General features: G+C 61.6%; 2 protein-coding genes across 4 annotated transcripts; one reads left to right on the top strand and one right to left on the bottom strand.

The window, feature by feature from the left end:
- Positions 1-2,650: 2,650 nt before the first annotated feature.
- On the bottom strand, positions 2,651-8,681 carry LOC136301318 (digestive cysteine proteinase 1-like). The gene is made up of 11 exons (XM_066204259.1): positions 8,594-8,681; positions 7,146-7,205; positions 6,807-6,899; positions 6,547-6,719; positions 5,634-5,877; positions 5,370-5,562; positions 5,078-5,271; positions 4,358-4,449; positions 4,111-4,272; positions 3,358-3,547; positions 2,651-3,018 (listed from the first exon to the last, which is right to left on the bottom strand). Exons 1-11 carry the CDS (start codon positions 8,643-8,645, stop codon positions 2,831-2,833), a joined length of 1,641 nt encoding a protein of 546 aa, XP_066060356.1. The 5' UTR covers positions 8,646-8,681; the 3' UTR covers positions 2,651-2,830.
- Positions 8,682-10,235: 1,554 nt separating this feature from the next.
- FGR (FGR proto-oncogene, Src family tyrosine kinase) lies at positions 10,236-20,142 on the top strand. Of its 3 annotated transcripts, XM_066204258.1 has the most exons (14): positions 10,236-10,418; positions 14,239-14,299; positions 14,537-14,789; positions 14,898-15,000; positions 15,290-15,388; positions 15,545-15,648; positions 15,719-15,868; positions 16,290-16,454; positions 16,818-16,973; positions 17,398-17,577; positions 17,684-17,760; positions 17,839-17,992; positions 18,534-18,665; positions 18,887-20,142. In XM_066204258.1, the coding sequence occupies exons 3-14, from the start codon at positions 14,549-14,551 to the stop codon at positions 19,093-19,095; spliced, it is 1,770 nt and encodes a 589-aa protein (XP_066060355.1). In that variant the 5' UTR covers positions 10,236-10,418; positions 14,239-14,299; positions 14,537-14,548; the 3' UTR covers positions 19,096-20,142. The 3 variants fall into 3 exon arrangements, with proteins under 3 accessions (XP_066060355.1, XP_066060353.1, XP_066060354.1); XM_066204256.1 differs by lacking the exon at positions 16,818-16,973; XM_066204257.1 differs by lacking the exon at positions 16,290-16,454.
- The last annotated feature ends 479 nt before the right edge of the window (positions 20,143-20,621 follow it).

Raw genomic sequence — 20,621 nt, forward strand, 5'->3', positions numbered from 1 at the left:
TAGAAGGCTGTTCAGATTTACCAGATGCACCCTTTCACGGTGGAATGGTTCGGGTTGAAAGGAATCATAAGGGTTATCTCACTCTAATGCCCTGCCATGGGCAGGGGCATCTTCTATTCGTGCCCCAAAAACCTTTGGTTACCGTGTAAGACAGCAAAAGGCTCGCCTGAATCATGATCTTTGCCATCCTAAAATCTCAGGGTTTTATGTAAAGCCTGTCCTTTCCCTTCATGGACCACCTGACTCTGTCCTGAGGACACTGAGACGCCCCCGGAGCCCCTTCCCCTCAGCATAGGAGTACTACTGTGAGCTCTCCCTCAGCCCCTCTGGGTCGCCTGGAGCAGTTGGGAGCCACGAGGTTGCTAAAGCAAGTTTGATTCAGCTGCTGTTCCTTGACACCGTCTGTGGTTCTCTGTAAATCACTAACAGATAATAATTTCATATTCTGGCTCTGCGTATCCCCCGCCTGCTGAATAATTACCTTGTTTTGTGCGAGCCGTGAGAGGTTTTCACAGATAATTCATCCAGCAGGGAAAGGCAGCCAGATTTTGGGCTGGAGCACATTTTCTGGCCACCTGGCATTGCTGCACAGAGGTCTGTGCCGGAGCGCTGCTGCCTCCGGAGGGAAATGCCGTATCCAGGACAGCCGAGGGCAGGACTAAAAACCAAACCCAGATGAAATCCCAGCCGCCCTTCCTTGGAGAGTAATTTAGCTTGGCAAACTCAGCCCACCCTGAGTTTCTGGATGTGTGGACAGATTGATCCCACAGATCTGGATGCTCTCACCCACAGAGGAGCTGTTTCACTGGAAACAGAGTTCCTCCCAGGAGCTGTTTGTGGTGGTGACCTCCATCTTGCCTCATTCCCATGTCCTGCCTGGCCTTGGGTGGGTGGGTTGGAGCCCAGCATGGAGCTAAGATCGCTCCCAGGATACCATCCCCATCACAGGGTTGAATTGATACAGGGCAGGAGGAGACAGGATCGTCCCTGTGCCAGCTTATCCCAGTTTAAGTGCCTGAGCACCAACCTCCTGGCTGTCAGATGCCAAAAAGGGGCAGCTGAACAAGGAGGAGGCTCTGAAGGAGTGGGGACCATGACAAACACCTAATAGAGGATGGGGGCAGGACTGGAAGCCAACCACTGAGGGCTACCACCAGTCCTGACCTCAAGAGACTTCACAATCCACCCCACCGGCAAGAAGGAGGTGGGGTTCTCAAGGTGGGATATGGAAGGTGGGTCCCAAATCCTCCCAGCTTCCACTCTGAACAGTGCTCACTCCATTAAACACCAATGTCTCACCACCAAGGTATCAAATTTGGGGAGTTTCCTGCAAGGTGCCTCTTGCAAAGGAAACCTTAAATGCAGAGCTTCAGGCCAACTTTGCTTCCAATAAATGGCAGGGTTCAGAGTAGCTGTGCTTTGCTGTGCTCTGCAAAACTTGGGAGTTGTTCTGAGGTTTGGGTGTCCAGGGAAGTCTGGAGGTCACAGCTCAGCCGGGCTGGGAGCCAGAACCTACATCTGGCTCTGAAAACAGCAAACCTCCCTTCAGGTATGTCCTTTCTTATTTTTTCCCCTTTCAAATATAATAAATAGATAGTTTTTTAAGTTCCCAGCCATCCAAACTACCCACACTCAGCACTGGAATATCCCTAATGCCATGAATGCAAAATTTCAGCAAATGCTTCTTGGGGATACAGAACCTCCAGCTCTCAAAGCCACCTCTGTGTTCAGCAGCAAATTCAGGACATCACCTATCCAAAGGGAGCCTGAAAGTCACGGTTCCCTGAAAGTCAAAGCGTGTTTTATTGACTGCAGTCAAGAGAATCAAAGACCTGGAGACCTGGACTCCCACAGAATAAACCACATTATTCCTGTGCAGCGATCATTCCTCTCCCAGACAAGAATTCCAGCCAGCCTCCCTGCTGGGAATGATTAAAGACCCCTTCAACAATCAGCAAATTGTCAAATAAGCAGGTGAACAAGTGAGAGAAAACAAGGGAATATGATGACCTGCCACCACTGACAAGAGCAGTCGTGTCACCAGGAGGGAAGTGCAGCTCCCTAGGTGCTGCCCACCCCTGCAGAGGTGCCTCCTGCCCCAGGGATGTGCCAGCAAAGACGGGAGACTACCAGGGCCAGGGCGGGGAGAACTTCCCACCCTGTTTTAGTATCCTTGTGCACTGATCCTGCTCTCCAGGATGGCTTGAGCCCAATCTAAGAGCACCCAGCCGAGCCACAGCCCCAGTGAAAAAGGGGAGCAGCCCCAGAGAGTGAAGGTGCCTGGCTGGTGGCATTGGCAAACACCCCGGTGACGAAGGCCCCATCCGCAGCCACAACGGGCACTCGGGCAGTGGGGCACAGGGTGGAGGCCTTCCCCCTCCCCAACACCCCACGCCAGGAATTCCCCATCTCAGCAGAAATCCCTGGGGTTGTTTGTGCTCCACCTCAGAGCTGGAAGAGCCGCTCCCCTCCCCTCGGGTGTCTGGGACTGGCTGTCCCAGAGAGCTAGCTGGCTCTACCAGGCAGGATTGTCCCCTCCCCAGGAGGCCCCTAGGGTCCCGCAGGACCCAGAAAACCAGGCTGGGGACAGGATGTGTCCCTGGGGCACACTGTGGGCAGCAATTGAATCCATCCTGTAGAAGCCATCTGGTATTTTTCCAGTGTCTTTATTGGCAAGCCCAGTGCTGGGTCCCTGTCCTGCCCTGTGTCCAGCACTGAACGGGCCTGTCCCACTGTGTCCCCGGCTTCCTGATTGTTCCACTGAAGGGCCTGATCCAGGGCTGAGTGCTGAGAAAGTCACCCAGAGCTCCCCCTGCAGAGCCAGGGTGGCTCAGGCCAGGATGGGGTAGGTGGCCTCAGTGGCCACACCGCAGTTGTTGTCCTTCATGGCCATAAGGATGTAGCCGTCATTGCCCCAATATGTGGACCAGGAGTTCTTGATGAGCCAGTAGGTCTCTCCCTGCAGGACTCCGTAGCCCACGGCCAGCACCGCATGGTCCAGCGATCCCGGTGTGTTGTCTGCAGGGAATGGCACGGGACAGGGCTCACTTGAATAGCACCCCTGTCTGGAGACTACCTCTGTCTGGTGAGCATCCTTGTCCAGAGAGTATCCCTTTCCAGAGACCATTCCCTTCTGGAGACCATCCCTGCCTGGAGAAGATCCCTGCCCAGTAATCCCTGTCCAGAGGACATCCCAGTCTGGACAGCATCCCTGCTCCCAGGCCTACCCCCAGTGCTACAGAGGACTCCAGGGTTCATCCCCTCCACCCCTCCCTTGACCAAAAAGATGGGACCTAGGTGCTCTGGCACCTCCTTGGGCACCCAGGACCTCCCGTGCCCCGGTGCTGCTAGTCGTACCACACTTGGGCTCGTAGTAGATGCCGTTGGAGTAGAAGGAGAAGGTCTTGTGCGAGGCGTCGATGCTGACGGCCACGGGGCCGTGCTTGTAGATGGCAGCTTTGAGCGCTGTGATGTTGCCCGAGGTGACGTTGACGTAGCCTGTGATCTTGGCCAGCATCTCGGACTGGTTGTAGTGGCACAAGCCATTCTACACCCCAGGGAACACACACACTGTTGTCAGGATTCCCAGGATCCCTCGCTGGGACCCTGCCCCCCTGCCCGACCCTGCAAATGCAGGGAGTGATCTGGAATTTGGGCTGTGAGAGCATCCTGGCTCTGGCCCGGCTGTCCTCCCAAGCCCAGGGTGGTGGGGATGTTTTCCCAGGGACACAACATGGGAACCTGGCTCTGCACCCAAAAACCTGGAGGGCTGTTGCCTGCATCTTGCTGCCACATCCCCAGGCAGCTTTGCTCCATCCCTGGGTACCCCAGGGTATGGAGCGACTCATGGCACCACGTCACAGGTGGAGGAGCCTGTGCCTGTTTTGCAAGAAGACAAAGTGAGGGACACGGTGACAAAAGCACCTGGATGAGCCCTGGGGCTTGGCTTTGGCAGTACTGTGAACTACAGAAGCCTGGTGCCTTGGGGACAAGGTGCAATCCTCATCTCCAGAGCCTGTTCGTGCATCTGACACATCCAGGTGGGTTCCACCATGGCTTTAAAGCCCCAAGGTGTTGGGAAGGCCATCAGGGACAAGCGGCCACTCTCACCTGCCCCTTGTAGGAGCCATAGGACTCGGTGCTGGCGATGCCCCCGTGCTTTTTGATCCACTCGTAGGCTCTCCACTCCTCGCCCCCGTCGCAGGCGTAGTTCCCAAAGCCCCAGGAGCAGTCAATGAGGACTTGTTGGGACAGGGGGGTCAGCACGCCGGTCTGTGGGGGGGGACACAGTGCAGGGATGGGGACAGGCACCCCCCAGGTGCCCCATCCACCCTGTGGGACACAGCCCTGCTCCCACCTTGAGGAAGAGGGCACCTTCCATGGCTCCTGTTGTAGCAAAGCTCCAGCACGACCCACAGACAGCCTGATCCTTCACGGGGGTGACAGCGCCTGGGGGCAACAGAGCAGGGGATGAGAAACTGGGTTGACACCGAGGGATGGAGGCAGGTGGAAGGGAAACTGAGGCAGGAACTGAGGTCCAGAGGCAGCACAGCCAGATCTTGGTGCTAACTGAGAAGCGGAGGAATGTACCAGCAAACCTGGGACCCCCTGCCCTTGCCTAGGGGCAAGCTCTGGGGGTGTCACTCCCAGCTGATGGGGACAGGGGTGAAGCCAGATGTCACTGCAGGTGTCATATCTGTCCCTGGGGCACCAGAGTGAATTCAGGGCCAAGTGCTGACCCGGCTACCTTTAATCATGGAAACACAGAACGGTTTCCATTGGAAGGCACCTGAAATACCATCTCGTTCCACCCCTGCCATGGGCAGGGACACCTTCCACTTGGAGCAGGTTGCTCCAAGCCCTGCCCAGCCTGGCCTTGGGCAGCCACAGGTTCTCCGTACTGCCTGTTCCAATGTCTCACCAACCTCACAGACGTGCACCCCAAGGGACAGCACAGCCCCACAGGCTCCCCAGTGTAGTGATGGGGAGCAGGGGAGCTCTGTGGGACTCGGCACAGGCCAGGGTGAGGACCGCTCACCCCCAAAGCGCCCCAATGTCCCCCCGACCCCACGCGTACCATACATGCGCCAGTCAAGGCTCTCTGGCAGGATGATGCCGCTGTAGAGCTCCGTGGGGAAGGGCAGCCCGTTGTTGGGGGTGCCGCTGCAGCGGCGGCCGCGCAGGGCTGCCAGTTCCTGCGGCGTGCGGTCGGCCAGGTGGTTCAGGGACAGCGTGTAGGGGAGCGCGGCGCGGTTCCGCGAGTGCACAAACCTGCCACCGTGGTGGGGACAGCACCAGCTGGCACTGCCACCACCTCCTCGGTGTGAGCAGCACGCCCAGAGGCCCGTTATCCCCCCGCCTGCCTGTACCTCATGTTGTGCACGAAGATGCTCTGCCGGTGCTCCAGCTCCCGCACGGAGCTGTAGCGCCGGCCCATCTGCCGGCGGTAGTCATGGAACACCTGGTGCGCCCAGGGCCGGTGCTGGCCCACCAGGTCCTCCATGGGGTTTGCCAGCACGCGCTGCTCCGCCCCATTCCCCGGCAGCACCCCACACTTGGTCTCTGGGGACCAAAGAGAGGACAGTGTCAGCCCGAGCCCCACGGACAGGATGGGGGGGCCCTCCTTGACTCACCGTTGACGGGGAGGTCGAAGACGGAGGGGGGGTAGCTGTTGTCGAAGTCGGTGTAGGCGATTTCATACTTGTCGTAGTGGGACCCCAGCAGGCTGTTGTACCCCTGCATCTCATAGTGCACGGGGGCCACTCCACAGCTGGAGTTGGTCACCCACAAGGTGTAGACATTCTTCTTCTGCGCCCAGCGGGTGACGTTCTGCCACACGGCGCAGTACCGGCCCTCGTAGTACTCCTCCCGCAGGAACTGGGGGGGACACGGCCTCAGGAAGGGGACCCCAACCTCCCCCGAGCAACCTGCTGCCCGTCCAGCCCCTTTGCACAGCCCACCAAGCACACAGCCATGCATGGGACAGAAACTGGGGCAAGGACTTGGGGTGCAACACAGGACAGACACCCCTGTCTGGCTCAGCGGTGCCCTGGGGACACTCCACTGTGCACAGCACTCTGTGCACCCATAGCATGGGTTTTGGCTGCACCATTTCTCCAAAAACCTGAAAAGATTTCAGGTTTTTCCTGCATGATTCCAAGCTCTTGCCATGCAGGCATGTGTCCAGCTCAGCGACAACCTGCTGTCCCCATCGCTCACGTGCTGTGCCCAGCCCTGAAGCAGGCTGGGGCCAGCAGGAGCTGAGCTGTCGTGCAGAGACTTGCCCAAACCACGCTGAAATGCCAGCGTTTGTGTGGGATGTGACACGTCCCAACACGGCTGCTGGAGTTGGGAAAGGAGCCAGGAGTCCGGCCCCAGTGCGGGTGGGGAAGTGACCCTCCCTGCACGCTGGGGTGTGGGGACATGTCCTGGCCGGTCTCAGCACCTTGCAGCCCTCGGACAGAGAGGAGCATCTCCCAGCACCGCCTCCCAGAGCCTGGAGACGCTTTGGGGGGCAGGTCAGATCTAGGCTCTGAGGTTTCTCACCTTGAAGCCCCTCATGCTGGGGAAGACACTCTGAGCCGTGACCACGTCCTCCTTGGAGCCGGGCAGCTGGAAGCACTTCCTGGCATTCACCTCCTTCTCGGTCGTCTCTGGTGTGATCTTGTACCTCATCCCATAGGGCTTCACTGCTGCCAGCTGGTAGGTTATCACCTCCCCTGTGCCAGGGAAAGGGGAACTGAGGCACAGGAGTCCTGCTGGCGCAGGGGAGGCGCAGCTGGAGCAGCTGGGTGCCCACCTCTTACCTCCGTAATACTGGATCCGGCTCTTGTTCCCCGTCAGGTTGTACCAGGCTTCAAAGGGCTCCTCGATCTCAGCGTAGGGCAGCTTAATGACCCCTGCGAGCCCCAGCACAGGACACAGGTCAGCCCCGAAGCCTCAGTACCCCAACATCCCTCCCTGAGCCGCCCCCAGAGTCTGCAGACCCACAGCTGACCGAGACAGTGCCCCCATGGGTGATGGGTCAGGAAGAAGCACTCGGCTGTGGGAACCTGCCCCATTTTGGCACTGGGACAGCCCGGTCCTACCCAGTGCTGAACATCCTCCGCTCCCCCCCACCGCAGGGGGCTGCGGGGTCCCATTACCTCGGACATGGTAGATGGAGCCGAACTGAGGGGGTGGGCGGGAGAGCCCATTGTCCTGTCCTGAAAGGCAGAGAGGGGCAGGGTGAGGGGGCTCTGTGTGTCACCCCCAGCTGAGATGGGGTTGGGAGGCTGCCAGGCCAGTGCTCCCCTTCCCTGCAGCCTGGGGCTTCCCTGCTTGGCCAAAAGAGCTCCCAGAGCCCATCCAGAGGCACATCCAAGGGACACTGAGGCACTGACACCCTCCCAGGGTCAGCACCATGCCACAGCCTGCTGTGACACTGCAGCAAGCCCCAGGGAACCCCGGTTCCAGGGTGACTGTTGGGCTGATGCCCCGGCGTCACCCCCAGCACTGGTGGCCCTGGCCTTGAATGTTTCCAAGCTGGGACCCAGCCAAGCTGTCTCCGACACAAAGGGCATGGGTGAGAGGTGCCAGGGACCTTACTGGTTCTGCCTGGCATCTTCCAGTGACCAGCCTCCCCAACCTTCCTCCGGGCTCCCGGCTTGTGCAACCCCACGCCAACACAACTGCTGGGAACGAGCCCTTCCCTCCCTCAGCATCTTCCTCCTCGCCGGGAGCGACCGGCAGCACCTGCCCAGCCCCAGAGAGCACCTGGCCAGCCCGGGACAGCCGGGAGCAGACCTGTCCCCAACCCTCGGGGAGGCGGGGACAAGCAGACCCCCCTGTCGCGTGAGGATACGAAAGGAACTACACTCACCTGTTAGGATGTGAGATGAGAAAAGAAGGGACTTTATTTCTGGGGTCAGGGTTTAAATAGGGTTTGGACCTTGACTTGTGATTGGGGGACAAGGTTAACAGCCCTTTGACCCCACTGGTCAAACCAGAAGTCCATCAGAGCGAGGAATGTGAAAACAATTTACTTTGTGTATGTTATTACAATGTGTGAGAACTCTCCAGTCCAAGAATGAAAACATCAGAAGGCTGAAAAATCGGGGCGACACCCCCCTGCACACCAGGCTGTGCCGAGGGTACCCATCACACGCCGTCTCTGGGCACCCACACACGGTGTCAGGCCTGGGAGAGCAGCAACGGGTGCAGCCACCTCCCCGCCCCGCTCGGCTTTCTGCATGCCCAGAAAGGGGGCCCCAGGAGGGCAGGGTTGCCCTGCCACCTCTGCCCCCTCACACGTAGCTGCCCTGTCTGGTTGGGTTCGACCCCTTGGGTTAAAGCCTCCATTTGGTCTTATTTTCACGCCCCCAGCCCCACCAAGCCCTCAAGGCACATCCCCCCTGCCCTCTTTGCCACCCACTCCAGCTGTGTCTTGGAGGAACTGCAAATTTCAGGGCCCAACAAGGAATAAAACCACTTCCCCAGACTCAAACCTCCCCTGCAGGGCAGGGGGAGAAGGTCTGGTGAGGGGCTCCCCATGTCCCTCCCATGCCCGGGGTGTCCCCAGAGGTGACAGTGCCAGGGTGGGGGTCAGACTCACCCCGGACGGCGATGCAGAGTGCGGAGGCCACGAGCCAGCGGAGAGGAGCCATCCCGGCCGCCCCGGCTCGCCCGGCACCGGCTGCTCGGCTTTTAGCTGGAGCCAGCGGCGGCGAAACCCGGCGGAGCCAAAGCAGAAGTCGGGGCCCTCCCTGGAGGAGGGAAGGAACCGGCATCATGTGGTGCCTGGCGGGGGGACGGGCACCCCGGGGTGCTCGGCGGGGAGCGTGTCCCGGCAGGGCCCCGTGGAGGGAGATGGAGCAACGCCCGGCGCTGCGGGGGATGAGAGGTGCGGGATGAGCCCCAAAATGCCTCAGGCAGCGTTCGGGTGGGGGCACTGCATGGGTCTGGGGGACACCCCCCAAGCTGGGGTCCACCAGGCCTCCTTCCCTCTTAGGATGAGTCAGAGGTGACAAGTTAAGGGTGACATCAGTCTGGGGAGCAGGTCCCCAGCCCGGTGTGAGCCTCACGCCCCCGTGAGAACATTGAAGGAAACATTGAAGCCGGACTCGCTGTCACAGAGGAAAGCGGTCACCTCGTGAGGGTTAAGTGCAGGGCGAGGAGGAGGAGGAAGAGGAAGGCTCTGGAGAGATGGGAAGGATCTCACTCTAGCCCAGCTGTGTGAGAGGACAGTGTGGCAGAGCTGGGGCAGAGCCAGCTCCAGGAGGGCCCAGAGATGATGCAGGAGAGCCTCAGACAGTGCTGGGAAGCTCTGAGAGGGTGCAGGGGAGCTAAGACAGGGTGCAGGGAGGATCACACAGGATGCTGGGGTTCAGACAGGGCGCAGGGGCACTCAGACAGGGCTCTGGGTGGTTTATCCCAATCCCAGAGCTCACTCAAGTTTGTGGCTTGGTGTGACCAATGCCAAATCTTTATGGGGACAAGGCGTAAATGAGGAGTCCGACGTCTAGTGGGCAATCCATGGACACAGGACTGGCTTGGGCCACGTAAGAGCTGCACTCCGTCTTGGGGGGACACGTGGGACACCCCTAGAACACAACCCAGAGCGACCTGCCTTTCCCCCGGCATGGGGGCCGTTCGCTGCCCCTCCATGGATCTGCTCTGCCCCTGAGAGCCGTGCCAGCAGAACGGGTGGCTGCTGGGTGTGCCCTGCCACCACACGGGCACCTTGTTCCTGTCCCTTGCAAGGCCACAGCGCTCTGTGCGCAGTTTGGTGTCCCTTTGCTGTCCCCTGCCCGGGGACGCCCCTTCGGGGGGCTCAGGGAGGCAGTGCCAGGCTTTGGGGACGGGGACGGGCAGCCCCCACCGCGGCACAGGCTGGGGCCGCACACTGCCCCGTAAATCCCAGCAGGCAGAGCCCGGGAATCCACGCCAGTGTCTCCTTGTGCTGCTGGGGACCAGAGACCCCAGAGACCCTCTGATGCCTGTTCCCCGCTGTACCACCTCCACGGGCAGGCTGTGCTCCCTGGCGAGCGTGCCGAGGTGATGCGGGGGGTGATGCGGGGGGTGATCCAGGTGATGATCCGGAGGGTGATCCAGGTGATGATCCGCAGGGTGATCCGGGAGATGATCCGGAGGGTGATCCAGCAGCCGGCTGGGCTGGCTGGTACAATGAACCATTGCTGCGAGCGCGGGGAGGAAGGGGGGGCGAGGGGAGGGGAAGCTCTTGCTCGGCTGCCAGAGCCGCCGAAGAGACAGGGGAAGCTCACGGCCGGGCGCTCCCGCTCTCCCACGCCTGCCGCCCCCGCACCCCCAGCGCTGGGCGAGGCGGGGGCTGCCGTGGTTGCCCAGCCGGTGGTCCCGTCGGGAGCCCCGTGGGAGCGGGGGGTCCATGCCGGGCGGAGCAGGAGGGCTGACGGTAGGAGGTACGTGCGAGGTGTGTGGAGCAGGGGGGTGGGGGGCTCACCCCTGTAGGAGCGGGCGGGTCTGTTAATCCCCTTGCCGTGTTCTGCTGAGAGATGCCCCCTCCACGTGTGGGGTGGCTCTGGCTGCCGGGTGGGACAGGCACTGATCTGTGGGGACGGAGGGTCCCGTGACGCTGGTGGGGTCTGTTGGGGGGCCTGCCCTCACTGTGCCCTCGCTGCTTCCCTGGGAAGTGCCTGAGGGTGAGAGGAGACCCCCGTCCTCGCCGTCCTGGGGGGGCAGCAGGTCAGCGAGGGGCTGCGGTGTGTGCGTGTGAAGATCTGGGGGCACCCACGAGCTACAGCTCGCCATCCCGGCACTAACCGGTGGTGACACCACGTCGGGGAGCCTGCGGAGCACATGGTGCCCTCACCCGTGCCGGACCCGCACGCTGGGGAGGGGACGGGACACGGCGCCCTGGGGGGACACACACACCTCTGCCCTGCGTCCCTGCCGGTGCCCACGGGGTGCCAGCCCGGCCAGCGCCCCGGGGCGATGCTGGAGGCCGAGCTCTCCGGGGCCGGGGCCGGGGGAGCTGTAGGGGGCTCAGGCCCGGGCCGGAGCGGATGCTCCCCCCGCTCCCTGCAGCTCTGCTTCGTCCCTGATCCTTGGTGTGTCCCAAGGAGGGACAGGAACTCGCTGCTTCCTGCCCTGCACAATTCCCTCCCCACCCCGCTCCTCCCGGGACATTGTATTTGGAGCCCTGGCTGGCTCCCTCCCTCCGCCCCTGCAGCCCCTTGGATCCGGGAATTGCTCTTCTTCCAGCGGAAATCCTGCTTTCCCAGCCAGCGATGGGGCTGGAAGGCTGGGAAGGGGGCCTCCTTCTCTACTGAGCATCTTCTGCCAGGGAGGGGGGCAAGGGGACCCCTCTGGCATGGGTCTGGTGGCTGACCAGTGGGCTGGTGGAGAAGATCCCTTTTGGGGGTTGGCAAGTCCTTCATTTTTCATCCCAGACAATTGCCCTGCTCGTGGGCGTGCAGGGCATGGGGTGTCATCCCTCCTTGCACCCCTTGTTCTGGAGGTATCTGCTCCCACTGGGAGCCACAGGGGACTCGCCAGGCGCTGGGTGAACTGGGAGGACTGGAGCTGGAGCAGGGCTCCATCTCCAGGTATCATCTGGGTGGACTTGGGGCTAGGGGCAGCAGGGAAGGGGCAGAGACATGCCACCATCTGCAGATGTGGCCTCTTGTCCCCTCCCCGGGTCTGTGGGGTTCTGGACATGGGATGGGGACACAGCTCCAGAGTCCTAATGAGCCACCTTCCCCTTCTGTGCTGCAGCTACCTGAAGCCTAAGCTTTCCTGCTGGGACTAGGGAGCTCCAGAGCTGCAGGGTGACAGAGGAACCTTGGCAGCACCAGGCTGGGCTGTGCAGCCCTCTCAGTTCCTCTTCCCAGGGAGCGGGAGCCAGGTCACCGCAGAGCAATGCAGGGTGACAGTGAGGGACAAGGCATGGGAGCATCCAGGATACCCAGGGAGCTGCAGCCCTGCTGTCATCCCCGCCTGACCCCCCCAGCTGCCACCATCCCCAGGGTGTGAGGTCCTGCCAGTCCTGTGGCCCCTCGACAGCCACAGCACCATCCTCTTCCTCCCCCCTACCCCACACCATGCTCCTGCTGCTTCCTCTTCCCAGTGCATAGCTGCTGTGTGAGTTCCTCTGGCAGCCACCTCCTGCCCAGGGGGGTTGTGGTCCCCTCAGCCTGGCAAATGCCACCGTGGCTTGTTCCCACGGCACGGGGTGTGACATTCCCAGCACCCTCATATGGCTCCACGTGGCTGCATCCGCCCAGCCTGAGTTCTCCACTGTTATTATTCCCATGAGGGGAGTGGAGGCAGGGGATGGAGGTGATCTCAGGGGAACCTCAGCACTGCAGGTGTCCTGTGGGGTGACAACTGGGTGTGCAAGGGATATTGTGCCCTGAATAGGAGCTGGGGATGGGGCCGAGCTGCCCGGTGTCCCAGGGCCCGGGGGAGCAGATGGATGGGCAGTCAGGGATGTGGCTGCTCCATGCCCAGCCATGCCGGGCAGGACAGGGGTGATGAATTGGCCGGGTCTCAGCACAGGGCGGGACCTGGCAGCTCGTCCGGGACTGGTGCCGGGGGAGCTGGGGCGGGAAGGGCTCAGTTGCCATCTGCTCCCCAGCTCCAAGCAGCTCCTTTTTGGGAAAGCTGGAGCCAGACACCAGCGTGCAACCATCGGACACGGCGCCAGCTGCATCCCCTTCCCATGGACAGTGGGAGGGGATGCCTCTGGGACACCCAGGGATGAGCTCAGGGGGCTCTTGGGTGCACAGGGAAGGGGAAGGCTGGGTGCAGTGCTGCTGCACAGCACCTAAACCCTTGATGCTGTGATACTGGGGGGTTGCACCTGCCTGGAAAATTCTCCTCGCCATCCCCATCCCTGCTGGCAGCTGTGGCAGCTCCACTGCCACACCAGTTCAGCAAAATGGAAGTTTCTGAATGTGGTGGGTGGGTGATTCCCACCCAGGGGGGACAGGGTTTATGAGAGCCATGGTTGCTCATCAGTTTAAATAGCCACTGTACATCATCAGGAATAAAATCCCCAACCAGCTGAGTTTCCTCAGATTTGGCAACGCTGCCCCGTCGGCAATGGCTGCGGCCTTGCCACACCACCAGTGTGGAAAGCAGAGATGAAAGGGGAGAGCTGGGCTCTTTCCACCCCTACTGAGAGAGAGCAAAGGGAATCAATTACGATGATTGGGAAAACCTGCCTGAAACATCTCTTCCACCCTAAACCTTTGTCTCCTCCTGCTCACTGGAGTGCAGAAGACAGGACACCTTCCTGCTGCTTCCCTCTGCTCTCAGCTGGAGACAGAGTGACCCCTGGCATATTGCAGACTGGAGTGCTCTGCCCAGTGCAAACTGGGCAGACTGGTGTGGGCAGGTGCTCAGCAGCCAGGGCAGTGACAGGGCTGGGGATGGACGTCTCCTCACAGCCATGACAGGAGAGGTCCGATTTCCTCCTCCTCCTCCTCCTCTGTGACACCTCCTTGCCACACGCGGCCGGAAGAGCCTGTTGCTGACCACAGTGATGTGAGCAGGGCCCTTCGTCCCCAAAACACCCACTCCCTGCCAAGCAGAGTGTGTGGGGATGGGGACACTTTGGGGGCTCCTTCTCACTAGGTCTGGCTCCCCTTCAGCCTCGGGGACGCAGATGCCCTGAGAGGACGTGAGCAGCGTGGTGAGGACACAGTGAGAGAAAAACCCACTTGAGGATGTGGTTTCAGCCCACACTGGGGTGTTGCAACCCTCGGAGGAGTGTTGCAGCTTCGTGGGGGTGCTGCAGACCACGCAGATCATTTTGGCTCACACTAAATGAGGGGGTTGCAGCCTGTGGAGGGATGCTGTAGCCCATGCAGGGGTGTTATGGCTCCTGCAGGGGTATTACAGCCTGTGCATGGGTGCTTCACTCTGTGCAGGGGTGTTGTAACTTGTGCAGGGGTGTTGCAGCCGATGCAAGTGGTGTTGCAGTCCATGTCGTTGGTGTTGCAGCCCGTGTAGAGGTGTTATAGCCCATGGCAGGGGTGTTGCATCCTGTTATGGGGTGTTTCAATTTATTTAGGAGTATTTTAGCCCTTGGCAGAAGTGTTTCAGCATGTGCAGGGGTGTTTCAGCCCTGGAAGGGGTATTTCAGTCCATGGAGAGGTGTTGCAGCCTGTACAGGGGTATTTTACCCCATGGAGGGGTGTTACAGCCCGTGGCAAGAGTGTTTCAACCCATGCAAGGGTGTTTCCCCCTGCCTGATGCCCTCCCTGCTGTCCACAGGTGACTCTTCTCCTCCGTGAAGTGACATGGAGCAGCTGAAGTGACCAGAGGAGCCACCGCAGTGAGTGGAGCTGCTGTGGAGCACCCACGGGTGCCAGGGGGCCGTGGGGTTCCCCGGGCAGCACAGCCCTCCTTGCAGCAGTGCCACTGGCAGTGCCCGTGGGGACGGCAGTGTCCCCCTGCTGTCCCGTGTGCTGAGCTGGGGGGTGGCAGGGTGCACCCCAGGGCCTCTCCCCATGCGTGCGCACTCGCGTGCCCTGCCGGGGGGCGCGGGGCTCACGGACCCTCTGTCCCACAGGCGGTGCCCAGGATGGGCTGTGTGCCCTGCAAGGAGAAGGGGGCTGGCAAAGGGCAGGCAGGGGGCGAGGGGGGCTCCCTCCAGCCCCCTGCCTCCCAGTACGACCCCGACCCCACCCAGCCAGGGGCCATCTTCACCCGCATCCCCGACTTCAACAACTTCCAGGGGCCAGCGGTGCCCTTGGCGCCATCCTTTGCAGAGCCGGGGGGCTTCCCCTCCAGCGTGCTGCAGACGTGGAGCGGGGGCATCACAGGTCAGCAGGTGGCTGGACGATGGCGAGGGGTGTTCACCTGCACCCCTGGGCTGCGAACCCTGGGGTCACCGCGGTGATCCTCTGTGTGGTCCCCTCCGTGTGCCACAGGTGGCGGGGTGACGCTCTTCATCGCCCTGTACGACTATGAGGCCAGGACAGAGGATGACTTGACATTCCAGAAAGGGGAGAAATTCCACATCATCAACAACACGTGAGCCACCCCCCCCGGGGCCTCCTGCCACCCCCAGCACCCACGCACCACCCCGGGGAGGCGCCTTTGTGCCGTGGGTGTCCCCCGCAGGACCCAGGCTGGGCACCCAGGCTCTGCCTGGGCTCCATCGCCCAGCACCAGGGCCATGTGTCGTGAGTTGAGCGGTCTCAGCAGAGATGGGTGAGGGAGAGCGGGGTCGGGCCGCGCTGTGTGCGGGCTGAGGAGGCACACGGTGGGCGGGTGTGTCCTGCTGTCCCTCCTCCTTCACGTTCTCTGTTTCTCTGCCCAGGGAGGGGGACTGGTGGGAGGCCAGGTCACTGAGCTCGGGTGCCACGGGCTACATCCCCAGCAACTACGTGGCCCCTGTGGACTCCATCCAGGCAGAAGAGTGAGTAGCGGGGAAAAGGGGATGGAGACAAGCCCCAGCCCCACCTGCCTCAGGCCCAGGTGTCCCTGCGAGCCCCGGCAGTGCCGCAGTGCTGGCACGGGGGTTCCGTGGTCCCCCAGCGGTGCCTGCCTGGCGCTGAGCCCATCACCGTGGCAGGTGGTACTTTGGGAAGATCGGGCGCAAGGATGCGGAGCGGCAGCTCCTGTGCCACGGCAACTGCAGAGGCACCTTCCTCATCCGCGAGAGCGAGACGACGAAAGGTACAGGGACAGGGGTGGGGACCCCAGGGGTCGTGCCCCACATCCCCCCCTGACCAGTGTCCCCACGTAGGTGCCTACTCCCTCTCCATCCGGGACTGGGATGAGGCCAAGGGCGACCACGTGAAGCACTATAAGATTCGGAAGCTGGACAGCGGGGGGTACTACATCACCACCCGCGCCCAGTTCAACACCGTCCAGCAGCTGGTCCAGCACTATATAGGTAGGGTGGGGTGAGAAGCACAGGGGGGGCAGTAAGAGGGGTAGGGAAATCTCAGAAGACCGTTTGGTAAGAGACTGGGCTGACAGGGTTGAGCTGGGGAAGGAGGGGGCTGTTCTGTGGCTGGCACTCGGAGACTCCCTGAGAGTCTCCCCTTTTCCATGTCCAGGGCACAGGGAGTTCCCATTGTCTCGGTGGGTGGGCATCACCCACTCCCCGGGTGCAGCTGGGGGGACTGGGGGTCCCGCCCAGCCGGGGGGAGGGGGGAGCTGCCCCTGGGGCAGGTGGAGGTGGGTGCGTTTGTGTGTTGGGGGTGACTGGGTGATACAGGAGCCTTGGTGATGCCTGGGGTGGTGGGAGGGGAGCGAAGGGCTGGTGGGGTCTGTGCCCACCTTGACTGCTGTCCCCCTGCCCCCGTGTGCAGAGCGGGCAGCCGGGCTGTGCTGCCGCCTGGCTGTGCCGTGCCACAAGGGAACCCCCAAACTGGCCGACCTCTCAGTCAAAACCAAAGACGTGTGGGAGATCCCCCGCGAGTCTCTCCAGCTCCTCAAGAAGCTGGGAAATGGGCAGTTTGGGGAAGTCTGGATGGGTAGGGCCTGGTGGGCAAGCCAGGGCCAGAGGCAGGGGAGACATGGGGGTACCCCCAGGCCTGGCACCCCACTGGGAAAAGCTCATGCCTGCCAGGACAGGCTGAGCGACACCGATTTGTTGGCATGAGGAATTATCCCATGTCCCGCTCTGGGCTCACAACGGGTACCCCAAGACGCCCCATGTCACCTCTGCATGGGCAAGCAGACCCCCACTACAGATGGGACCACAAGACCAGGCCAGGGGGTCCCACCTTCGTCATCCTCTTCCTCTGGCATCCCGTGCTTGCTCCACTCGTGCATGCTGCCTTCATCCCATCACATCCCCTCCCTCCTCCTCCCTGCCTGTCCCCCATCCCCTGCAGAGTACAACGACGGGTTGTGCCATCTGCTCACCCTCCCGTGCCCTGCTATGAAGCCCCAGACCCTGGGATTAGCTAAGGACGCCTGGGAGATAGCACGGGAATCCATCACCCTCGACAAGAAACTTGGCATGGGATGTTTCGGAGACGTGTGGATGGGTAAGGCTGGCCCAGCCAGCCGGGGTGGGCGAGCACAGGGGGGAGGAGAAGTCTTGTTCTGACCTGGCAGGGAGCATCACAGGGTGACAGGTGGTGCCCACTTGTGTGGGGGAGATGGAAACTTGGCACAGAATCCATGAAGGGTTTGGGAATGGGGTGAGGTTGGTATTGGGGTGAGGGGAACTCCTTGCCCTGGGTGGGATGCAGTGGGATCACAGTTCCTGCCAAGGGGTCCCTTCCTTGCCCTGCCCTGATTCCTTGCCCATCCATTCCTCCATCCATCCATCCATCCATCCATCCATCCATCCATCCATCCATCCACACAAGCACGAATCATGCGCCCACACACCCCTCCATCCACACACCCCTCTATCCTGGGCTGGCTGTCCCCTGGGCTCGTGGTGACTCTGTGTCCCCAACCCAGGCACATGGAATGGCACCACGAAGGTGGCGGTGAAGACGCTGAAGCCAGGGACCATGTCACCTGAGGCCTTCCTGGAGGAGGCTCAGATCATGAAGCGGCTGCGGCACGACAAGCTGGTGCAGCTCTACGCCGTGGTGTCGGAGGAGCCCATCTACATTGTCACTGAGTTCATGAGCCAGGGTGAGCAAGGGGCACCTGCTTGGGCATGGTGCCAGGGCAGGGGGGCTCACGGGGTGGGCACCCTTGGGTTTGGGCGGTCTTTGATGGGGACTCCTTCTGCCTGCAGGCAGCTTGTTGGATTTCCTGAAGGATGGGGACGGTCGCTACCTGAAGCTGCCCCAGCTGGTGGACATGGCTGCCCAGGTACTGGGGGGGCTGTACAGGGTGGGAGTGCACCCCCAGGGGTGTGGGGGGGGGTCTTCACTGCCTCGTCCCCCTCAGATTGCGGCGGGCATGGCGTACATCGAGCGGATGAACTACATCCACCGGGATCTCCGTGCTGCCAACATCCTGGTGGGAGACAACCTCGTGTGCAAGATCGCTGACTTTGGCCTCGCTCGCCTCATCGAGGACGATGAGTACACGGCACGGCAGGGTGGGCACCCCCACAGGGTGCTCCCTGTTGTGTCCCTTAGCCTGGACACTCTCATTCCCCGGGCTGAGTGACCTGGGCGGCGGATGCCCCAAATTATGGCGTGCCAGGGAATGGGTATCCTGGGTGATGGACACCCCGAATTTGGGGGTACTTTAGGTGATGGATACCTTGGATCACCCCAGGGTATGGATGCCCAGAGGATAGGTGCCCCAGGACATGGGTATTTTGATTGATGGATGCCCCAAGTGACGAGTACCCCAGGTGCAGCATAACCCCAGTGCAGGGTGCCTGGAGTGCTGGGGGTCCCATGTGTGAGCTCAGGTACAGGGTTTCATGGGTGCTGGGTCCCCCCAGTGCAGGCTGCCCCCCGTTCAGGGTACCCTGGGTGCTGGACACCCTCAGTACAGGGCACTTCAGGTGACAGTGCCTTTGGTGCGGGATGTCTCAGGTGTGGGGTGTCCCCAGATGTGGGTGCCCCAGGTGCGGGGTACCCTAGGTGTATGTGCAGCCCCAGCCATGGCCCACCCATCTCCCCTTGCAGGTGCCAAGTTCCCCATCAAGTGGACGGCTCCAGAGGCTGCGCTTTTTGGGAGGTTCACCATAAAGTCAGATGTCTGGTCCTTTGGCATCCTCCTGACTGAGCTGGTGACCAAAGGCCGGGTGCCCTACCCAGGTATGGCCCACTGGGGCAGGGGCACCCCTGGGGTGGGCTGGGCAGGGCACAGACAGGGGCTGACCCTCCTCGGCAAGGCTCCTCCCATGCCTCAGTCTCCCCATCGGAGAGACCAATGCTCAACTGGGCTCCTACCCAAACCACAGGGCAATGCCACTGTGTGCTGCAGTTTCCTCCTCCCATGGGGGTGCTGTCGCTGAGGGGGGGTCCTTGTCACGCAGGGATGAACAACCGAGAGGTGCTGGAGCAGGTGGAGCGGGGGTACCGCATGCAGTGCCCGGGGAGCTGCCCCCCGTCCCTGCATGAGGTGATGGTGCAGTGCTGGAAGAGGGAACCCGAGGAACGCCCCACCTTCGAGTACCTCCAGTCCTTCCTCGAGGACTATTTCACCGCCACCGAGCCCCAGTACCAGCCTGGGGACAACCAGTGACCCGGTGCTGGCACCCCCAGGAAGCTCTGGGGCGGCTTTGGGGTGAATCTCCTTTTTTCTTTGGAGGTGGTTGCTTCCTTTTGCTGTGCCCCCCGCAAATGCCTTTTGGGGGATGCGCAAGGTGCCCAGGGAGGACACAGGGCTTTGCACAAGGATGCTGGAGTCACAGAGGAGACAAAACTGTGCGCCCCCGCCCACCCCTTCCCCCACTCTCTACACTGCCTTCACACGCAGCTTTGAACCTGAGTAGAGGTTTGGCTGCAGGGGGGACTGTGGGGAAGCCCCCTGAGCCCCACAGACACCCCCAGACCCACAGCAGCAGAGCGCTTGGGGGCAGCTCCCCATGCCAGCCCCAATCTCTTCTGGCAGCACAGCTGGGTGGGGTTCAGCCCCCCCAGAATCCTGGCACTGAACTGTGGAAGGTAATCTCAACCCTCCCTCCCTTTATATCTCCTTTAATTTATAAGATTTTATATGCCTCCCCCAAGCAGCCATCACCCCCACCAAGGGATCCCAGTATTTGGGGGACCCCCTTGTCCCCTGCCTTTTCTCCTCTGCTTTACAGTAGAGCCAAGTCCTGAAAGCCATACACCCACCTCTGCTTGCACTGGGGGGACAGGGGGTCCTGAGGGGGGGACACAGGGAGTCCTGGGGGGCGCAGGCAGGGTGCGGGCAGCTCTGCCCCAGGGCTGTTCCCTCCTGCCCCGCGGGGGCAGGACGAGGGTCCGGGGTGGGGTCAGCCCCTCAGCGCTGGGGGAGGTTGTGGCGCAGCCCCCCGCAGCAGGAATTGAGCGGGGCCCGGGGGAGCGTGTGTCAGTGTGGCTGTAATGGCTCCGGCGAGGAGGTGCCGCCCTGCCTGCTGCCCCTCCGGGCACTCCCTGCTAGGGTGGGCTCCCAGCCCTGTGCTCCGTGGCCAGTAACCCCCCCACACCCCTGGGGCAGGGCTGTGGGCGGACAGTGCCGTGGCGGGGAGGGAAGGGCAGGGGAGGGACTTGTTGTTTATTTTTTGTTTTTATGGAGTCTGTAAATACGGAGAAATAAAACCTTTCTAACAAAGCAGGGACAGCCCGGGTCCTTCTGCCCCTGCCCCGCAGGAGAGACGAGCTGCCCCAGATGGGCAGAAGCACTGAGGGCTGGTTAGAGCTGGGGGCACCACACTGACTTACAGGAGTTGGGGTGGGAACACCCATGGGGAATGGGGGGCTTCCGAGTTCAGCCAAGCCAGGACTGAGTGATGCCCCCTCACTCCCTCCAGCCCCAAGGCACAGGTTTGGGGGCCTCCTCCAAGGGGGTGAGGAGAGAAAGTCCCCCCTGCCCCCAAGGCCATGTGGGTAGGGGACACACCAACTTCCCTTGCGAATAAAAGCCTGGAAATGCTGGGTCGGGAAGCATTTGGGTCTGCAAAGCTTCCCCATGCAGAGCACCCCGCAGCCCCCCAGCAGTCCCCAAGAGGAGACTGTCCCTTCCTGCCAGCTGTGACAGGGAGGGGTCCCGTGCTGTGCTTGCAGGCTGGGGAGGAAGAGGTT

The sequence above is a fragment of the Chamaea fasciata genome, unplaced genomic scaffold (genome assembly GCF_029207755.1).
Source record: "Chamaea fasciata isolate MVZ Bird 193981 ecotype frontalis unplaced genomic scaffold, bChaFas1.0.hap1 SCAF_26, whole genome shotgun sequence".
Taxonomy (NCBI): Eukaryota; Metazoa; Chordata; class Aves; order Passeriformes; family Sylviidae; genus Chamaea; species Chamaea fasciata.